Here is an 18,817-nt window from a genome sequence, read left to right as displayed (position 1 = left end):
CCCACGATCTGTATTTCAATTGAGCAACCCTCGCTATGGCAGGCCCTAATATGCTTACCCAGTCTATTCTTGTTATATGCACGTGTTCTCTCGTTTGGTGCCAACAATGTTTTGCTTCAGCCCGATCATTGCCCGTTGCTTCTGTGAAAACTAGCAGCGGACTGATAGTTGGCCATGCTGGTCCCCAATTTCCTGGTGTCTCTGAGTACCTGGGCATTCCATATGCATCACCCCCAACGGGCCAACTACGATTCGCCGCACCCGCATCATCGGAATCAAAAGAGACTGTCATAGCAGATACCTACGTGTGTTTTCATCTCACTACTTCTCTTTGCCCTTGAAGTTGGGGTCACTGATAATTCATAACGCTATAACAGAGCCCGTATATGTATCACATCCCATTGCTAATAAGCTATCTAATGAAACAATAGTAACTGTCCCTGTCAAAACGACACACTTCCATGGTACCCTGGATCGACTTCTCAAGCGTCCAGAATTATAAGCGCATTCTTGCAACAGCCCGGTCCGCAAAGTGAGGACTGCTTGTACCTCAACATATGGACAAAACCTGGTTCTTCCAAACTAAAACCAGTTCTACTGTGGATTCATGGTGGACGTAAGTGCAATTCACAGCTGACATATATAAGTAATATGCTAACACCAGTTGACTCCAAGGATTCGTTATTACAGGCGCTGAAAGTTCTTATTATGACGGACAGGCTTTAGCATCCAAACATGAAGTCCTATTGGTGACAATCAAGTGAGTTGGCTCAAAATGCCTCCAACATATACTTGAATACGAACATCTACAACTAATAATTCGGCTTTCACAACCCTTAAAGTTACCGATTGAATATATTTGGCTTCTCAGGCGCCCCAAACCTTCCCCAGAACGTGGGTCTTCTCGACCAACGCATGGCGATCGAATGGGTCCACCGTAATATAAAAGGATTCGGCGGAGATCCAAGCCACATCACAATATTCGGATCGTCAGCCGGTGGTACCTCTGTTGACTTATACTCCTATGCCTGGGCGCATGACCCCCTGATCAGTGGACTAATATCTCACTCTGGAACTGCGCTGAGTTACATACCCAGTACAATCGAACAGTCAGCAAACGCTTTCTATAATGTATCTACATCTCTGGGATGTGGAGGTCGCTCTGAGAACCAGGACTGGGTTCTACAGTGTATGCGCCAGAAACCATGGCAGGATATATTCGACACCTCCACCAGCTATCCCCAAATACCCTCGGCGACAGTTCCTGAGCCGGCTTTCCATCCAGTCGCAGATGAGGTAACTGTTTTTAGTGATTACAAAAACCGATCAGCTGCGGGAAAATTCGCACGTCTGGTAAGCCATTTGTTGATCCATTACATCTATATAATATCCATGCCTAGATATATATTTGAGCTACCGGAATGCTAAGTTTACAGCCATATCTGGTAACATGCAACGACAACGAAGCGGGCTTCTACCGCCTCGTCGCATACGCAAGCAACATCACAGTGAACGATAAATCCTGGAACGACTTCAATCTCGCAGCATTTACGTGCCCCAGCGGTGAAACCGTGAGATACAGGACAGCTCATGGTGTTCCAGCATGGCAAGCTCGATACTTTGGTGACTGGGACAACCTGCGTCTTTACCCCGGAAGCGGAACTTATCATGGATCTGATCTGCCAGTGCTATTCGGCAACGCAGAAACAGTCAGTGGGATTCCGAATAGCGAGGCTGGAAAAGAGTTTTCTAGGTACATGGCCTCCGCTTGGGTGGCATTTGCTAGTGATCCGAAGCATGGACTGGAGAAGCTTGGTTGGCCGAGATACAATCCGCATGGTGAGTTTAAAACATGATGGGTCAACCCCGTTTCAAGATGGGTGTTAACTTTGAATAGGAAAAACGTTGGTTGGACTGGCCTATGGGAACTCAACTGTGGAGTTTCTCAGACCGCAGCGGTTTGAGCATGGATGTGCTGGTATAAAGGGAGACGTACTTCTTGGAGCAGGTGCTGTTTAGCTCAGTTCATGAGAAATGGGAAGTAAAATTTGGTTCAATAATGTATAATTCAGCTATCAGACGGCTTGAGGTTCTGGTTCAGCTGTGCTTAACACATTGATCATTGAAATTTTCATGTGTCAAAGTGGCATTTCCACCCGCACACCATTCTCAGAGACTGAGACGCGGAGCGATTTGCAACTGGGCCAGGCTTGTGGGACATTGGGTAGATGTCAAGCTCATTTCGAAGTATAAAACACACATTGATTGGTTGATTGGACCTTTCAAGTAGAGATAAAGATGGTACGATAATCCCAAAGAAGAATTATTATGGTTACATCGTCCATAGGCCTTCGGAAACCCCGTGGGGATGGTAATTGGCGACACTTGGGCAAGCTTTTGCCGATCCCTCGTCGTTCCCCCCAACACTTGCTGAACTGCCGACAAAGGCCGTGCATTTGCTAATTAGCGAATCCATGGTTCCATTCCAGGCGTGTACTCCTGAGCGCAAAACTCTCTTTCAAGTGGATCCGTGCACCATGACGAGGAGGCGCGGGAATTGGACCCTAGCGCGGCCCATTTCAACAGCCACGGCGTCGCATCCAGAAGGTACAGAGTTTAAGGCGCAAGGGAAAAAAAGCCTCAACCGCAAGAGGTGCTTATTTGCGCCATAATAAATTACATCATGGATTTATCCGGAGCAGGGCCGCAATTCTTCCTCCAGTAATAATCTCGGGCAATTAACGGAGCTGACCATGTATCGGGAATCGGGCGGGCCGTGCTAACACACGGCCTGTTGAGACTCTCCAATTGAAGAAAGTGGGATCTGCGTGATGATGTTAAGCGAAACTTGATTTTTCTCTCTAATCTCTCATGAATGATTCCCCGCGTAAACAGTGAATTGCGGAGGAGATGTCTGGGGAATGGACTCCCGGTGAACGAAAGTGGCCGTGGTCAACCCCGACTTACCTCCGCATGGAAGAACGCGGAGTCAATATGGAACAACCCGACACTTCATTTACCATCTTTGGATCGTAAGAGGTTTCTTTTGGGACCCACACAGACCGAAACCTGCGCTGTAACCGACCAGCCCAACATTGATGGGACAAAACTTCGAAAAATATTTTTTTCTGATTTTTTACTGTTCATTTCGGGCAGCCGTCCACGGGAAACAAACAGGCTGAACCGGAGAGGGCCCGTAGAGAACCCGAAGACCCCTCCGAGTTCCACTTCTCGGCGTGCGCCGACCACTCAGTGCCGTGGGATGCCGTGCGAAGCCGTCCCTTTCTGGGTAAATGCCCGTCCATTGGGGCCCCGGACTGCCTCTCCAGACCCCAATAGAAAAATTTGTTTAGAGATTAAGTGGAGAACCGGTTAATTTGGACTATGCGCCAATTTAATTCCTGTACGCGATTCGTGTTTTCTACTGAACAGGTCAAGTCCTGGAACAGGCTTACATCAATGCCTTGTTTTTTGTTGCATTTCGTTCATCTTGGTACCTATGGGTCTGCGGCCTGATGTTGGAACAAGGAACAAAATTTCTCCTGTAGGGTCTTCGGGTAGAGACCCTCTACCTTATTATACCTAATTATTGACACTAGGGATGGTCGTGTCTAATACATACCTATTTATTCGTCCCGTACAGAGCGTCATCCCGGGAGGAAGCCGACACAATAAGCCGACCGAACACGGCTTGAATCATTGAATGACCATCCTTTTTTCGGTCTAGAAAAGGCATCCCTCGTGGCCGATTCCCCGGATCCATTTGTGAGATCGGCCCATTCCGGCCAATGAGAACCTGGCATGTGGATCCATATTACCATATACAACCAATCACATACAATTACCCCCGCAGGGCACGCGAACAGGGTCTTGGCACATCTCGCCGGAAACGTTACAGTGTTGTCGAATTCTCCCCAGACTTTATCCGAAATGAAGTCTCCAGGCCAATCTCCTAGTGGAGCTGTCTATGGTTTCGGCCCCATGTCGAAGCCACCGGTCGAAAAGGTAATGAAAAAAAAGTGTAAAAAAAAAATAACAAGAATTCTCTGTCATATGCAATACTCCCCGATCTATTTAAATGCCCCTTTCCTCCCACAGCCGGACTTGGTTTGATCGGCTGGTTTTTTCTTGTGTTTCCTTTTACCCTATAATAACTAGATCTGGGATCTAAGTCTACCAGACTGCCCATCATGCCTCTTGCGGGGAACATCTACTACATTGCGGCCATCGCCGTCATTGGCGGTGGTCTATTTGGTTTTGACATCTCGTCGATGTCTGCCATTATAGAGACGCCTGCCTACAAGTGTTATTTCAACCACGGACCATTGGGTCCTCCTTTCACCGATGACGATCACTGTAGTGGGTTGAGCTCTCTGTCTCAGGGTGGTGTCACTGCTTCTATGCCCGCTGGTTCGTGGCTTGGTGCTTTGATTTCCGGTTTTATCTCGGATCGCCTTGGACGTCGTTATTCTATTATGGTTGGATGTGTTGTCTGGTACGTTAATCCCGTCTTTGACCCTCGATATTAGCTATGACTAACATTCCGTTGTCTAGGGTTATTGGCTCTGCTATTATCTGCGCTTCTCAAAACATGGGTATGCTCATTGGTGGCCGTGTTATCAACGGTCTCGCCGTCGGCATTGAATCAGCTCAGGTTCCTGTCTACATCTCTGAGCTTGCTCCTCCCTCAAAGCGTGGTCGCTTGGTCGGATCCCAGCAGTGGGCTATCACCTGGGGTATTCTGATCATGTACTAGTATGTCAAATCCCCAGAAAGCATAGAGTATGCGAATTCGTCATGCTAATCATCTTTAACCTTATAGCATCTCCTTCGGTTGCTCCTACATTGGTGGCAAGACCGCCACTACCTACAGTACCGCCGTCTTCCGTGTTCCCTGGGGTATCCAGATGCTTCCCGCTATCCTCCTCTTCTTTGGCATGATCACCCTCCCCGAGTCCCCCCGCTGGCTCGCACGCAAAGACCGTTGGGAAGAATGCAAACAAGTCCTCACCCTGGTCCACGGTAAGGGTGACCCGAACAGCCCCTTCGTCATGGCTGAGATGCAAGAGATTGGCGAGATGTGCGAGTTCGAGCGCCACAACGCCGACGTCTCATACCTGGAACTCTTCAAGCCCAAGATGCTCAACCGCACGGTTATTGGTGTCTTTATGCAGATCTGGTCCCAGCTGACTGGTATGAACGTCATGATGTACTACATCACTTACGTCTTCACTATGGCGGGCTACTCTGGCAACGCTACCCTCCTCGCCTCTTCCATCCAGTACATCATCAACGTCGTGACCACCGTTCCCGCCCTGATTTGGGTTGACCGTTGGGGTCGTCGACCTACTCTCCTAATCGGTGCTGCCTTCATGATGACCTGGATGTATGCCAACGCCGGTTTGATGGCTGCCTATGGTGTCGTCGTCCCCGGTGGTATCGGTGGAACTCCCGAAGAGTCGATGCGCCTGAGCGGTGCTCCTGCCAAGGCCCTCATCGCTTGTACCTACCTCTTCGTTGCCTCGTACGCTCCCACTTGGGGTCCCGTTTCCTGGGTATACCCTCCCGAGCTGTACCCTCTTCGCGTCCGCGGAAAGGCCGTCGCTCTCGCTACATCCGCCAACTGGGCTTTCAACACCGCACTGGGTCTTTTCGTTCCCTCTGCTTTCGCCAATATCCGCTGGCAGACTTACATCATCTTCGGTGTCTTCCTCACTGTTATGTGGGTCCACGTTTTCTTCATGTTCCCAGAGACTGCTGGCAAGACTCTTGAGGAGACGGAGCAGATCTTCGAGGATCCCAACGGTATTCCCTACATTGGTACCCCTGCCTGGAAGACTAGCCACGACAGCAAGCGCACTGCCGCTGCCGAGCGTGGTGATGTTGAGGTCCTGGGCGACAAATTGGCCATGAGCGAGAAGACTGCTGCTGCCCATGCCGAGCACACCGCTGAAACTTCCGAGTAAGCTGGATTTAATTTGGAGCCGAGAAGATAATTATTCTTTTTATTTGGATAGGCTATGGCCCTACATTGGATGATATCATGTAAAAAAGGATTCATGAGATACAATTTAACATAAATATTGGTTTTCACTCCATTCATTCCCGGGCCTTGTCATGTAAACTGTATAAATAAACAAATACTACATCGAGTATCATAAAGACCATAAGCTATATTGCGAAGGTTATCCCGAGGTCTAAAGCAAATAAATAAAGCCCGGAATTTCCTTGTCGGTCTTCTCCTGATCTTGATCAATGACTTCCCTGCCTTCTGACTCATAGCTAACAGCATTGGTCTTCGCAAGCGAATTGCGGTGCTGTAAGTAGAAACGAAGAGCAACTGCACTAACAAACCCCAGAGAGAGACCGGTAAGACAAACCTTGATACCAGTCTAGTTTGTCTTCGAATCAGCGAATGAATCCATCAGCAGAGATGATAACCTTGCTTACCGGATACTTGGGCTCCTCCCTCGTCAAGAAGACCTGTGGACTGATAATGTTGCCAATACAATAAGAAAGGAACAACATAGCGCTGACAGTGGTCTTCTTGGCACTCCCGGAGACATTAGACGAGACCATCGACATGCTGATTGGCAAACCGGAGGCGAAAGCTCCCATTATTGATGTGCCAAATAATTTAGCCTGGATGTGTTCGTCATCAAGGAGATATACTAAGAGGACCCCGACAATGCTGAACTCCATTAGCAAATACTGCACGCTACGCAAAGTGTAGGACGTACCTGATCAAGGACATAATGGCGAGCATAATACACCGGCAATTTGGAATGTAGCTACCGCAAAGCGAGGTGATAATGACCAACCCGATTTGCACCGCAGAAGCAGGCATCTGATACAGCAACGCCTGGAGGCCAGAGTAACCAAAGCCAGCGATGATGATACCCGTGAACTGACATTCAAGTTAATCTCAGCTTCAACCTCGTGGGCTCAACAATATATGCTTACTGCACTCAGTCCAGAATTAACGAGCATACAACCAAGCATATTCAAAGAAAGAAGCCAAGATTGAGGGTCTTTCAGCGCTTCCCAAACCTGATACATCTGGAATTCATTCGAGCCAGACTTCTGATGCACGTCATTAGTACGTTCAACAGCAGTGACACGCTCCATTGGTGAAAGGAACCAGGCGCTATCAGGTCCATCTGGAAGGAGCCAGAACAAAGCGATTCCGCAGGCAGATGTTGCCGAGCCGAGGATGATAAAAAGGTATTGCCATGAGTACAGTCTAGCTTGGATGTGTCCAATTCCAAACGCTAGAACACCACCGAAAAGGCCGGCGAAACTGTTGCCCTGTTTCAAAATCGTAAGTCACCTTCCAATCAATGGTATAATAAACACATACCAAGTACCAGATACCGTGTCTGTTATAAGAGGTAAGTTGAATGCAAGAGAAGATGAACACAGCGAGACTCACCTTAGGGGTTGTTCTTCTCGCCTATAGAACTTCCCTGTAAGGAAACTGAAGCCCGGTGCGACGGATGACTCCATTATACCGAGGATGAACCGGGCAACCATGAAGCCGGCATAATTATGACATGCCGCATGGCATGCAAGCACAGCACCCCAAACAAAGCTATGCAGTATGTAAGTATCTAGTATTGCGTATGCATGACATTGAGATAGCTTACACCACGAATGAAAGGTACTTCCCCAAGGAAACGCGGACAATTAACCAGGATGTCGGGAAAGACCAAAGAAAGTATCCAAAGTAAAAAATGGAGTTTATCCAGGAATATTCATCTCCAACCATACCCTGTCATATGTAAGCCGTGACCGAGATGTCATGCATCTATGATATGTGGAAGAGATGCATACAGTATCAGCACGAATACCCAGAAGAGCCGTATATCCCAAAGAGGTCTTGTCGAGGAATTGCAAAAAGTAGCAAAAGGCGAGAAGTGGTAGAAATCTGTTTCATGTTAGGCTTTGGGAATGGTTTCGATGATGGTGTCTTAAGTACCTGGTATCAATCTTCCTTAGCACTCTGCGCATTTCGATCTGTACACTTTCAATCGTGCCGGTATCCTCATCTACATTGACGCATGGGGCCTTGAGATCGGTTTTCTTGGACTCTATGTCCATGGTGGAGGATAGTTCAATGCAGTATCACAATCTGGAGTCAATTCCAAAATTAAAGGCTATTGCTTTGTAGTATTGATATTGATTGTAGTCATACTTCTGGTACATTGCTTTATAATATATGCTTCAACTTAAAGGTTCACTTCAGTGCCCAATTAGCTAGTTCCATTACGTTTCCCTATCTTCTAATAGTTTCCCATCTTATCAAGAGAACTATGGGCTTAAGAGGATCAAGATAGCGGGAAACTATCCCAGAGATTTGGCAGCTGTTATCTGTGGCTGCATAGGAAATAGAGTGGCCAAAGCGTTGGGATGGTCTAGCCTCAGTATTGCATTCTTAAATTTATGCGAATGTGTGGCAAAGATGATGATGGTTTTATGCTTGGGTGAACAGTATCGACTGAGTTGGTCGATTGGTTGATAAAGCCGAAATTCTCCAAATTCGGCTATACGGACTCGGCAATAGCATGAAGTACCAGAGCCTAAAAGCCAAAAGTCCACTAGTACAGCCCATTCTCTTCTTAGGATAGCTTGGCAAGCCTATTTGCCTGTGCTCGAGATTAGCAAGATGAAGTCAGAGATTTGATTAGCTTGAATGTAATCTATTTGTATCATCATAGTAATCCACTTATATCATATCACAAACCCTGGAAATCGTTCATCTCGTATCCAGGCTAAATAATTCCTGGGCTGCGTACTAATCCTCATTTCCATGAACACAGCCTTTAACAAATCATGGGCTCGTCGCATATTTTGGCCACCAGCTTGAAGAGCGGCGAATCTTTCTAGAATCCAGGCCTGGTGTATCGGGTCTTTTGTTTCAAATGCAGCCACAAACATTGGCCACGCGGCTCGCCACAGATAACCATCCCCCTCGTACTCATAGATACTGTGACAAATCTGCAGGACTTGGGAAACGACTGATGATAACCGGTCTTCATATAGTAGTCTATCATGCCGGATGACCAGGCCAAGAATATCCGCTGCCGTTACACATGTGTTCGAGAGCAAATCACTTCTTTCAATTCTGCGTGACAGGGCTGTGGAACATAAACTAGATGCTCTCTGTGGTACGTCAGTTATTTTCTAGAGAGATCAGTTGGAGATACATACCTCTTGTAACTCCTTTAATTTCCGGCTGAATGAAAGTAATTTGCCAGGGTCTATGGGAACGTTTTCTTTCTCAATGTCGGACAATTCATATCGTAACATCGTCGCATCATGCGCAAAGCTATACAGAATTTCAATCTGCATGTCCCAAATCTCCTCCTGGACCGGATAATCCGAGCCCCATGCATCCTGCAGCGCGTTGATAGAACTTTTGCTGATCTTCGCTACAGCGCCGGGATAGTGCTCATCCAATAGGGTCACTATACTAGCCCCCAGGCCGAATGTAGATGCCTTAGCGTCATGGTGGATAGTCCACAATGCCATTCGGTCGATCATCTGCGGTGGAACCCAATATTTCGGTGGAGCTTCTTGACCCGCATTAGCTTCATCATGCAAGGATCCCGGCAAAATTGCGGCTCCGTGAGTAATAATAACATCCCGCACCCCACGAAGATGCGTTTGTAGTACATTGGGGTCATCGCCATATGTTTGCTCGTAAATAATAAAAAACCATAGAGCCGGAAATGTAATCCATCCGGTCACTTGTGGGGCGGAGAGATGCTCGATAAAAAGTGACAGCGCCTTCTGGTAATGTTCCATCGCTATCGTAAGCAGCTCATTTTCATTCTCCTTGGCCATATCTCGCACAGAGAATGCAGTAACAAGATGTGCTAAGAGCGGATGTTTTGCGCACATCAACAATACATATGAGTATGATGACCATCTAGCCGTTTTTAGAATCATCCGAGGAACAACGTAAGCAGCATAATGATCAAGTGCTCGGCGATCTGTACTTGTGAGAGCAACTGGCCAATCCGCAGCCTTGATTCCGTAAGGCAAGTCCGATTCTAAATCAACAAGCGTAGATGCTGGCGAAACGCTCGTTGCTGCCGGAGCGATCGCGATCGCCTTGGGTTTGGAATTCATCTCTAGGTGGAGACTGCGGGGTCCTTGGCCGCTTCCCCGGGGGGCTCTTTTCCGGGGCTCATAATCGCATTCTCTGTTTCGCTTGATGCACTTCTCGCACTTGGGTCGACCTTCATCGCATTTGACCTTGCGAGCTCGGCATGTCCAGCATCCTGATAAGCGAGAAAACTGTCAAAACATGCTCGATAGCGCGATAGCTGAACATTAGCCCACCTACCACTTCTACTGCGCGGCCCGTTCAGACCAGACATGGGGCTAGCGAGTTCGGCTGTTTGTAGGGGATGGGTATGAGCACCGTTACCGAACCACACGTCGGCAATTGATTGGCCAACACTTTAATTGCATGTACAAGAAAGAGGTAATTTGACTAAAAAAAGCGAATAGAAGCGCAATGCAGAATGGATGCGGGTTGGTTAGTTTGATTATATAGCCGAAGTCGTAGATAAGGGACGATAACGCCACCTGATAAGTGAGCCTTGACAATAAGCTCCTTCTTCATTGGTTGCTTCTAGCCGAAGATCTATAACTTTTGGCGAAGTTGCAATTAGCCTGCGCTAATCTATACCATGAGTGACATCTGGAAAAGGCAGACCATAGACTTCTTGAATCTATGACTGAGTGGTTGGTGTCATAGGAAAACATCATGTCTATAAGAATGTTGCCTTTCCCATCCAACATGTCTTCTTTCGTTCCCAGCAACTCGCAGATAAACTTGCAAAGCATCTAACAACATCAAAAGATCTATCAACAATCACACAAGTATGGGCTCCATTGCCGAATCCTCCAGCGTGAGCCCTCAAACGGGTATAGACAGACTGAAGGCCATCCAAGAGATTGTCGAGGCTTCGGTTGGAATCGCTTCTACTGATTTACGAAAGGTCATTAAGCATGTGTGTACCATCTATCAAATCACTTACTTCTGTATGCTAATGTCAGCAAAGATTTATGACAACCCTGAAATCGCGTTCGAGGAGTACATTGCCCACGACACAATTTGCAAGTACCTCGAAGACCAAGGATTCCAGGTCACTCGCAAAGCATATGGCGTCGAGACTGCCTTTGAAGTTCTGTATGGTCAGGGTGGCCGACTTGTCAGCATCAACGCGGAATACGATGCTCTTCCTGGAATTGGCCACGGATGTGGCCACCACCTGATTGCCGCTACAAGTATCGCTGCCTTCCTCGGTGTTACAGCCGCTATCAAGCAGAACGGTATCCAGGGTCGTGTTCAGCTCCTTGGCTGTCCCGCCGAGGAGAATCAGGGTGGCAAGGCCGTCCTCTGCAATGCCGGCGCTCTCAAGGGGGTTGATGCCGCTGTCATGGCGTCAGTATCCAACCCTATCCTGGAATATCAATACACTAACAAATCATAGACACCCTGTGCCTCCTCAGCAGATTGCGCCAAATGCTGTTGAAGATGGTGTCACCTCATTTGGAGGTGCCTCTTCTTTGGCCATGCTCCGGTGGGTCGTTGAGTTCCATGGAAGAGCAACTCACGCGTCTGCATGCCCTCACCTTGGTATCAATGCATTTGATGCCGCTGTCGCCGCTTATAACAATATTGCTCTTTTGAGACAGCAGACTCTCCCCGAGGAGAGAATTCACGGTGTCGTCCTTGAAGGACCCACTGTGCCCAACACTATTGGACACTACACTAAGTGTGTTTGGATTGCTCGCAGCCCTACCCGGGGTAAGCTCCAGGCTCTTTCAAAGCGTGTTCTTGCTTGCTTCGAGGCTGCTGCCACCGCTACTGGATGCACTGTGACTGTCACTGAGTACGTTCATGAAGCCCCTTTGCTTTTGTTACGCAACTAATATCTTTTCCCAGGGGTAACATGTACACCGATACCCTCGTTACTGAGAGCCTTTGCAACCGCTACGCAGAGATCACAAATAGCATCGAAGGCCAGAAGACCATTCCATTCATTCACAGAATTGAGCCTGGCTCCACAGACTTTGGTAAGAAAAGATTGTCTCATAGATAACTATTGAATCATTACTAACTCTGCATAGGCAATGTCACATATGAATGTCCGGGTATTCATGCATACTACGCTATCCCTTGTTCTGCCGAAACTTCTGTCCATCACCAGACCTTCACTGCGGCCACGGGTACGGAAGAGGCATACTACCTTGCACTGAAGCAGGGAACCATGCTGGCTCTGACTGCGTGGGATCTTCTTACTGACGACGCATTCTATAAAGAAGTCAAGGCCGAGTGGGATGTGACCGTGAAGAAGCACAGCTTCGCTTGATTGAAATTCTTTCAAATATAATTTGATGTTCTGTTCTTAGTGTGTCGAACTCTTCCCCCATTTGTCAAGAAGTATTCCAGGAGCGATGACGTACGAACTTTATATTCCCACGTGACCCATGGATTTTTCGAGAATGAAGTCTCCACAGTTGCGCTTGAAAGGAAAGGATGATTTATAAGCTTCTTCAACCTCGGCAAGTTATGACTACATTATTAAGCTTGTTTCTCAAGAGGCTCCATATATCATAGCTCGAAAATCCAACATCATTGGCTCTTCATGCGGCGATCAGACCAGATACGGCTAGGCTGCACGCTTCTTTTGGTTTAGCGTCAGTTGTATATCGGCGCAATGATGAAGACAATCGTTGTTAACTTTCCGTCGTTTTCCATTGAATTGAATTGAGTTTTTCAAACCTATCTCACGACTATATAAATCCACCACCCCCTGGTCCAACCTTCATCACTATAACCACTTCTGTCTTTCTCCCCTTCCATACATAACTCAAACAGCCACAATGACCACCCAGAAAGCCGTCGTCGTCACAGCTCCCAAGGTGGCGGACGTTGTGACCGACCGCGCATTGCCGACTCTCCGTGACGAGTACATTCTCATCAAAACCGAGGCCGTCGCCTTGAACCCTACTGATTGGAAGCACGTTGAATATGTATCCCCACCAGGCGCCTTGATCGGCTGCGACTACGCTGGCGTGGTCGTGGAGGTCGGCAAGGACGTCAAGAAGCCATTTAAGAAGGGCGACCGTATCTGCGGTTTCGTTCACGGTGGAAATGTCAACCAATTTGAAGACGGTGCTTTCGCCGAATACATTGTCGCAAAGGGCGATCTCCAGATGCCCATCCCCGACAACCTGAGCTTCCAGCAAGCTGCCACCCTCGGTGTCGGCATCACAACCGTCGGCCAATCGCTTTACCAGACCTTGAAGCTCGCCCTCCCCACCGAGCCCCTTAAGACTCCCGAGCCCCTCCTCATCTACGGCGGATCTACCGCCACCGGAGCCCTGGCTATTCAGTTTGCCAAGCTGTCCGGCTACAAGGTCTTCACAACCTGCTCCCCCCGGAACTTCGATCTCGTCAAGAGCCTCGGTGCCGACGAGGCCTTCGACTACAAGGACCCCAAGACCGCGGCCGCTATCCGTGCCGCCAGCGATGACAAGCTCAAGCTTGTGCTCGATACCATCTCGCTTGAGAGCAGTGCGGAGTACTGTGATGCTGCCATGTCTACCACTGGTGGTGATTACACTGCTTTGCTTGCCGTTGGTGTCAAGCGGGAGAATGTGAACAACCATATGACTCTAGGATATACCGCGGTTGGCGAAGCTTTCGACAAGTTTGGCCGCTTCTGGCCTGCTCAGCCTGAGAACAAGGAGTTCGCTATTGGATGGTGGAAGATTGCCGAGCCACTCTTGGCTTCGGGTAAGATCAAGGTGCATACTCCTAAGGTTAACCCTGGTGGTCTGCGGGGAGTTCTTGAGGGACTGGACCTTCTCAAGAACGACAAGGTTAGCGGCGAGAAGCTGGTTTACAATGTTGCGGAGACAAACTAGAACTCTATGATTAATGGTCAACGAGATACTACACTATCAATAACGAAATTAGACAACAAGATAACAAGCTCTGAAGCTATTCCTCCCGATAACACTAAATCAGTCTTATGATGAATTCAGTCTTACTCTGCGCAAACCTAAACTCAGACAAATAAGGATAGAAAGGCAAATCTTTTAGAATTAATTCAATGGCTTCATCGCTCAAATGAAATATTGGCAGCGAAGAGTAGATGAAATAAGATGGATGATGGTGAAGTGCTAATACACATCAGACTAAACCTATTTGGGAGCGCATCTATGCAGCCACACCAGATTAAGTTAAGCGCGTAAGTCTACAGAGAGTCACTGGTACATAGTCTCACAGGATTACGCTTCATGGAGAATTTAGCTATCAGCACTAAATTATGAAGATTGTTCTCAATAGGGAACACAATGGAAGAACAGGTAAGCTTACCCGTGAAAATAATGATATCGAAAGAAGGAAGTGAAGCGACTGTTTATGGTGTCACCGCGAATATTTTGAGTGACAATTTGCCCGGATTAACGAAGATAGTGAGTGGAAGTGCTGTTTGGAGTATTCCGGAAATGAGCTTTGCTAAATGCTTTGCTTGGCACCGTACCAAAAAAAGGCGTTTACATATACGAAACTATAACTAGCTACACTCGTTGCACTATTTTACGCCTTGTCAGTGTCGACTGGTAGCTCAAGGTTAGCCTTTATTGGAACAAGAGAACTGTTGACAAGTCAATGTATGCAAATCTTTATGAACCTCTTCTAGCAATATCAACCATAAAAAATAAACCTTCAGGCATCATGTTCAGGTTCATGGTCACAAGCCAGCACATCAGGTTCATCGGACAAATATGCCCCGAAGGGCTGGTACTATGCACAGCAATGAGAAAAGGATACAGGAATAGTAGCAAGGGCAAGATATATGTTCAAAACTTGATGTTCAATGTACTGGATGAAAGTTGAGACATCTGTAAGCATCACAGATCATTTACAGGTGAGTAGGAAAATCATGCAAATCAATAAAGGGTGCCTAGCGACCCTTTTCACCTCCCCAGGATACGCGTGGACGGTGGCCTGGGGTGGGTCGAGACGTGGATCCGGAGCCAGAGCTGGAGGATTGTTCACCACTAACGCTGGATGGCTCGGATGGTCGGGGATCATTGGCAAACTGGACCTTGCCTATTGGTGGGATCAGACGTGGTTCACCGTCGTCTTCACTGTCGGAGTCTTCTTCAACAACATCATCATCATCATCATCATCTGAATCGGAGTCGGTATCGCCACTGTGGCCGAGGGCAGCGAGACGACGGCGGCGCTCAGCTGGGGTCTCGCCTGTGTCATCTTCCCTCTCGCGAGGTGGGGCAGTCAGACCAGCAGCTTGACGCAGTGCAGATGGAGGAATACGCTCAGTGCCGTCATCATCGGAGTCACGGCGGACACGGGCACGAGGGGGTGCAGGGCTGAGGTTGCTGCGACGTTCTTGAGCGGAGGTACCGCGGGTCCATTTAGCCATGGAAGCAGCCACGTTTGGTCGTTCAGTGTCGGATTCCTCCTCGCTGCTGAGTTGACTGTCGGTGACAGACTCGGACTCGAGTTCTTCCTCGGTCTCGGGGATTGTGTCAGTGGCAACAGCTGCGGCGACCGCAGACAGACGACGTTCTGTCTTTTCCTCCTTCTTGGCTTCCTCTCTGGCTACTTCTTTGACGGGGGAAGGTGCATCCGTTTGTTGAACCACATCTCGGCGAGCCTTGGCGTCCAAGCCCTTAATTTGCTGGAAGAACTCGTGCTTGTTCATACGACGACCCTTGTGGCCGATACCATTGGAGTCGACATCCGAGCTCTGTGCAAGAGTGAATCGCAGACCATCATCGGTAGTCCAGTCATCAGTTTCAGTTCTAGGAGCAGGCTTCTGTTTCTTCTGGCCGGATGCCTCTCCTTCTTCTTCCCTGCCGAGCCAAGTACCCATGCGGGTGAGACCGCGACGAATTGGAGCCGGGTTTGAAGGTCCAGGTTGCGCATCAGGATTCGGCTTCGGCTTGGCAGGTTTGTCTCCAGAAGGAATGGTGTACTTCTTGATTACCTCGCCATCCTCATCCTCAACAATAATAGTGTTACCAAACTGGTAGGCGTGGGCAGATCGGTGCTTAGGCTTCGCTGGAGCTTCAGCAGTAGGCTTGGTTTCATCTTTGTCCTTAACCCGGGTTTTCCCACGGCCGGTCCAGGAAGTCCACTTGCTGCGGGCCTTTTCACCTGGGTGACCGATCTTGTCATCAACGGCGTGCTTGATCTCCTCGCCTTCATCTTTCTCGTGAGGCCTGCTCTGAGAGTGGGCAAATTCGCCGGACCTGTCATTCTCAAGTCGTCGGCGTTGTTCCTCGATGAGCTCTGCCTGTTGTTCCGGGGTGAGCTTGCTGGTATCCTCGGTCTTGAGCACATTGCCTTCTTCGTCTTCAATGACCATATGGTGACCCTCTTGGAAAACTTCAAGCTCTGGCTCACGGCCGAACCGTTCCCGCTCAGCATTGGGCGGAGAAGCACCACGTTCCACAGCATCTCGCTCTTCCATTTCCTGCTCCGCCTCAGAAGCGTCTGGTTCAGGTCGTCTTTGGGGCATGATGGCGGACTCGCTGATTGGACCACCGACGTCATCATGCTTACGGTGCTTCTTGCGGCGCCGACGGACAGGCTTTCGTGCAGCGTCGCTAGTCTGGGCATCGGGGTCGTCTTCACGCACCCGGCGAAGGAAGTTTCCTGGCATACCAATGGGTGGCAATGTTCCAGGGGGGTACTCTGGCAGTTTCTCCTCCTCCTCGGAGTCATCAGTTTTCCGGAAAGACATGGAGCCCTTGGCGAGTGAAGAAACACGGGGCAACCGATTCATCCACGAAGGACCTTCCTCGTTGGCTTGGGTGTAGGAGAGCGTAACCGTCAAGGTGTTAATACGCTTGCCGAGAGTGAAAACAGCAATCGACGAGCCATGTACCAAAATGGAGGATATAACCATGAATGTTGTGATGGGCCAGATGAGCTGAACTACGTAATAGTTATCCGCCCCAGGTTGAGGAAGCTGTTTCTGATCCAAGGGCTGCGTATTATCGTGCTCCAACTCAGCTCGGGCCAGAATTGCAGCAAAAATAGCACCGACACCAATCGGGCCGAAATGCCCTGCGAAAAGGGCCTCACGCCAGGTTTTTACGTCGGGGATGAATGGTTTCATCAGCAACATGATGGGTATGCGACGGAAGAAAATCACCAGGAGTGCAATAACCACCAAACGCCACGGAACAATACCGAGATCGGGAACGTTGTAGTCCTCCCATGGAATAATGGCTCCAAAGTAGACAAAGTAGGCTAAATTGAGCAACAGATCGATAACGTTGGAGACATGTGCCTCCTCGGTTTTCTCCGTGAACCAACCATCATTACTGAATCCGACGCCGCAGGAAAATCCGATTAGTAGGTCGTCCATACCCAGCAGACTGCCAGAGCCTGCGCAGAACACTGCCAGGACGAAATAGAACACGAGGAAACTCTCTCGATCAATCAAGCCCTTGCGTTCAGCGAACTTGATGGAGTGGCGAGCGAGATAACCGACAACGAACCCGAAAATGGCACCAAAGATGCACTCATAGAGAATGGTGATACAGAACCAATTGAGCGACACGGTATTGGCATCGGGTCGATATTTCCAGATGTAAAAAGATAGATAGATGAACGGGAAAGCCATGCCATCGTTACAGCCTGACTCGGCGGACAAGATATCACGCAAATGTTTAGGGACTCGCTTGGCGAACTTGCCCTTACCCACGACAGAAGACGCCAAGACCGGATCAGTGGCCGTGACGCACGCGGCGCATACCAGACTCTCGAGCCAATTCAGCGGAGGAATCATCCACCAAATAAACAGACTTGTGATCAGCCAGCCCCAGGTCATGACAGGGAGAAGTAGTAAGACTACGGATCTCCAGTGGCGTTCCATGTACGCTTTGGGCAACTCGACTCCGACGGCAAAACATTGCACAACCAGAACGATGCGCGAGCACTCAAGTGTGATTTTGTCGACATTTCCCCATGATGAGGGGTCAAATAAATTGGCAGCATGCGGTCCGAAAATAATACCGCAAAGCGTGGCGACAGTAGCTTCGCCAATGTAGAGCTTCTCCTTCACGAAGAGGGAGCACAGCATAAACAGGCTTGTGAAACCACCCAGGATCATGTACGCCAGATGCGGCTTATCAATATCCAGATGGTCCCACGCCATGTTGTAGAACCGAGTGTCACAACTTCAGGAACAATATCGGTGTAGAAGTATTCGGGTTTTTGCTTTTCGATTTCTTTCTGGTCCTGGTTGTTTTTCCTCCTTTTCAGAGCTTCTCTCGGACCACGAGAACTCAATTACCGAATAAATTTCCGCCTCGACCGTCGCTGGTTCATGTAGCTCCTCATGCCTTGGTGAAAGGTTCTGGGGGTGGAGAGTGGGCCGTGGCGTTATAGGCCCTGTAGGGCTGAAAAACGGTCTTGCGCGCGCGTCGACTGGGTAGAAATCTCCGGTTGGGTTTAATCTTCGGATATGTTACTCAAGCTCTTTGCAAATCCGAGTGGAAGTCCGAGCGTAGCCGTGCGCGAGGAGCGGAGAGGTGGGCAGAATGGAAGTGGCTGGGCAGATCGGTTGATCGATTGATAGATAAGCCCGTTTTCCGCAGAGAAGGAGAAGGGAAGAAAGAGAAAGAGAAAAGAATACGAGAATACCAAGACCAAGAACCAAGGGTTATAATCGGGCGCGACAAGTCTTGGTAAGACTCTTGGCCGAGAGGAAAAGGAAAGATGAGATTTGCCTAGAAGTTCGGTTTCCTT

At 48.8% G+C, this 18,817-nt stretch overlaps 7 protein-coding genes across 7 annotated transcripts; 4 read left to right on the top strand and 3 right to left on the bottom strand.

The window, feature by feature from the left end:
* Positions 1-35: 35 nt before the first annotated feature.
* N7503_010559 (Carboxylesterase type B) lies at positions 36-2,019 on the top strand (the record flags this gene model as incomplete). Its single annotated transcript, XM_057070105.1, has 6 exons — positions 36-307; positions 432-616; positions 676-760; positions 843-1,353; positions 1,437-1,839; positions 1,898-2,019. 6 exons carry the CDS (start codon positions 36-38, stop codon positions 2,017-2,019), a joined length of 1,578 nt encoding a protein of 525 aa, XP_056916716.1.
* A 2,171-nt stretch (positions 2,020-4,190) lies between these two features.
* N7503_010558 (sugar porter family MFS transporter) lies at positions 4,191-5,966 on the top strand (the record flags this gene model as incomplete). The annotated part of the gene is made up of 3 exons (XM_057070104.1): positions 4,191-4,495; positions 4,555-4,755; positions 4,823-5,966. 3 exons carry the CDS (start codon positions 4,191-4,193, stop codon positions 5,964-5,966), a joined length of 1,650 nt encoding a protein of 549 aa, XP_056916715.1.
* Positions 5,967-6,197: 231 nt separating this feature from the next.
* On the bottom strand, positions 6,198-8,100 carry N7503_010557 (uncharacterized protein; the record flags this gene model as incomplete). Its single annotated transcript, XM_057070103.1, has 9 exons — positions 6,198-6,392; positions 6,451-6,691; positions 6,741-6,907; positions 6,964-7,308; positions 7,361-7,379; positions 7,433-7,591; positions 7,647-7,771; positions 7,834-7,927; positions 7,979-8,100. The coding sequence occupies 9 exons, from the start codon at positions 8,098-8,100 to the stop codon at positions 6,198-6,200; spliced, it is 1,467 nt and encodes a 488-aa protein (XP_056916714.1).
* A 1,018-nt stretch (positions 8,101-9,118) lies between these two features.
* On the bottom strand, positions 9,119-10,385 carry N7503_010556 (Zn(II)2Cys6 transcription factor domain-containing protein; the record flags this gene model as incomplete). Its single annotated transcript, XM_057070102.1, has 3 exons — positions 9,119-9,151; positions 9,211-10,286; positions 10,352-10,385. 3 exons carry the CDS (start codon positions 10,383-10,385, stop codon positions 9,119-9,121), a joined length of 1,143 nt encoding a protein of 380 aa, XP_056916713.1.
* A 510-nt stretch (positions 10,386-10,895) lies between these two features.
* On the top strand, positions 10,896-12,389 carry N7503_010555 (M20 family metallopeptidase; the record flags this gene model as incomplete). The annotated part of the gene is made up of 5 exons (XM_057070101.1): positions 10,896-11,024; positions 11,076-11,458; positions 11,508-11,909; positions 11,963-12,093; positions 12,148-12,389. The coding sequence occupies 5 exons, from the start codon at positions 10,896-10,898 to the stop codon at positions 12,387-12,389; spliced, it is 1,287 nt and encodes a 428-aa protein (XP_056916712.1).
* Positions 12,390-12,903: 514 nt separating this feature from the next.
* N7503_010554 (zinc-binding alcohol dehydrogenase family protein) lies at positions 12,904-13,950 on the top strand (the record flags this gene model as incomplete). The annotated part of the gene is made up of 1 exon (XM_057070100.1): positions 12,904-13,950. One exon carries the CDS (start codon positions 12,904-12,906, stop codon positions 13,948-13,950), a length of 1,047 nt encoding a protein of 348 aa, XP_056916711.1.
* Positions 13,951-14,993: 1,043 nt separating this feature from the next.
* Positions 14,994-18,224, bottom strand: N7503_010553 (Na+/H+ antiporter Nha1; the record flags this gene model as incomplete). Its single annotated transcript, XM_057070099.1, has 1 exon — positions 14,994-18,224. One exon carries the CDS (start codon positions 18,222-18,224, stop codon positions 14,994-14,996), a length of 3,231 nt encoding a protein of 1,076 aa, XP_056916710.1.
* Between the last annotated feature and the right edge of the window lie 593 nt (positions 18,225-18,817).

The sequence above is a fragment of the Penicillium pulvis genome (assembly GCF_028828015.1).
Source record: "Penicillium pulvis strain IBT 33274 chromosome Unknown scaffold_8_segment0_segment0, whole genome shotgun sequence".
Taxonomy (NCBI): Eukaryota; Fungi; Ascomycota; class Eurotiomycetes; order Eurotiales; family Aspergillaceae; genus Penicillium; species Penicillium pulvis.
Note: the sequence above shows the minus strand (reverse complement) of the source record. Positions and strands in the feature narration are given on the sequence as shown.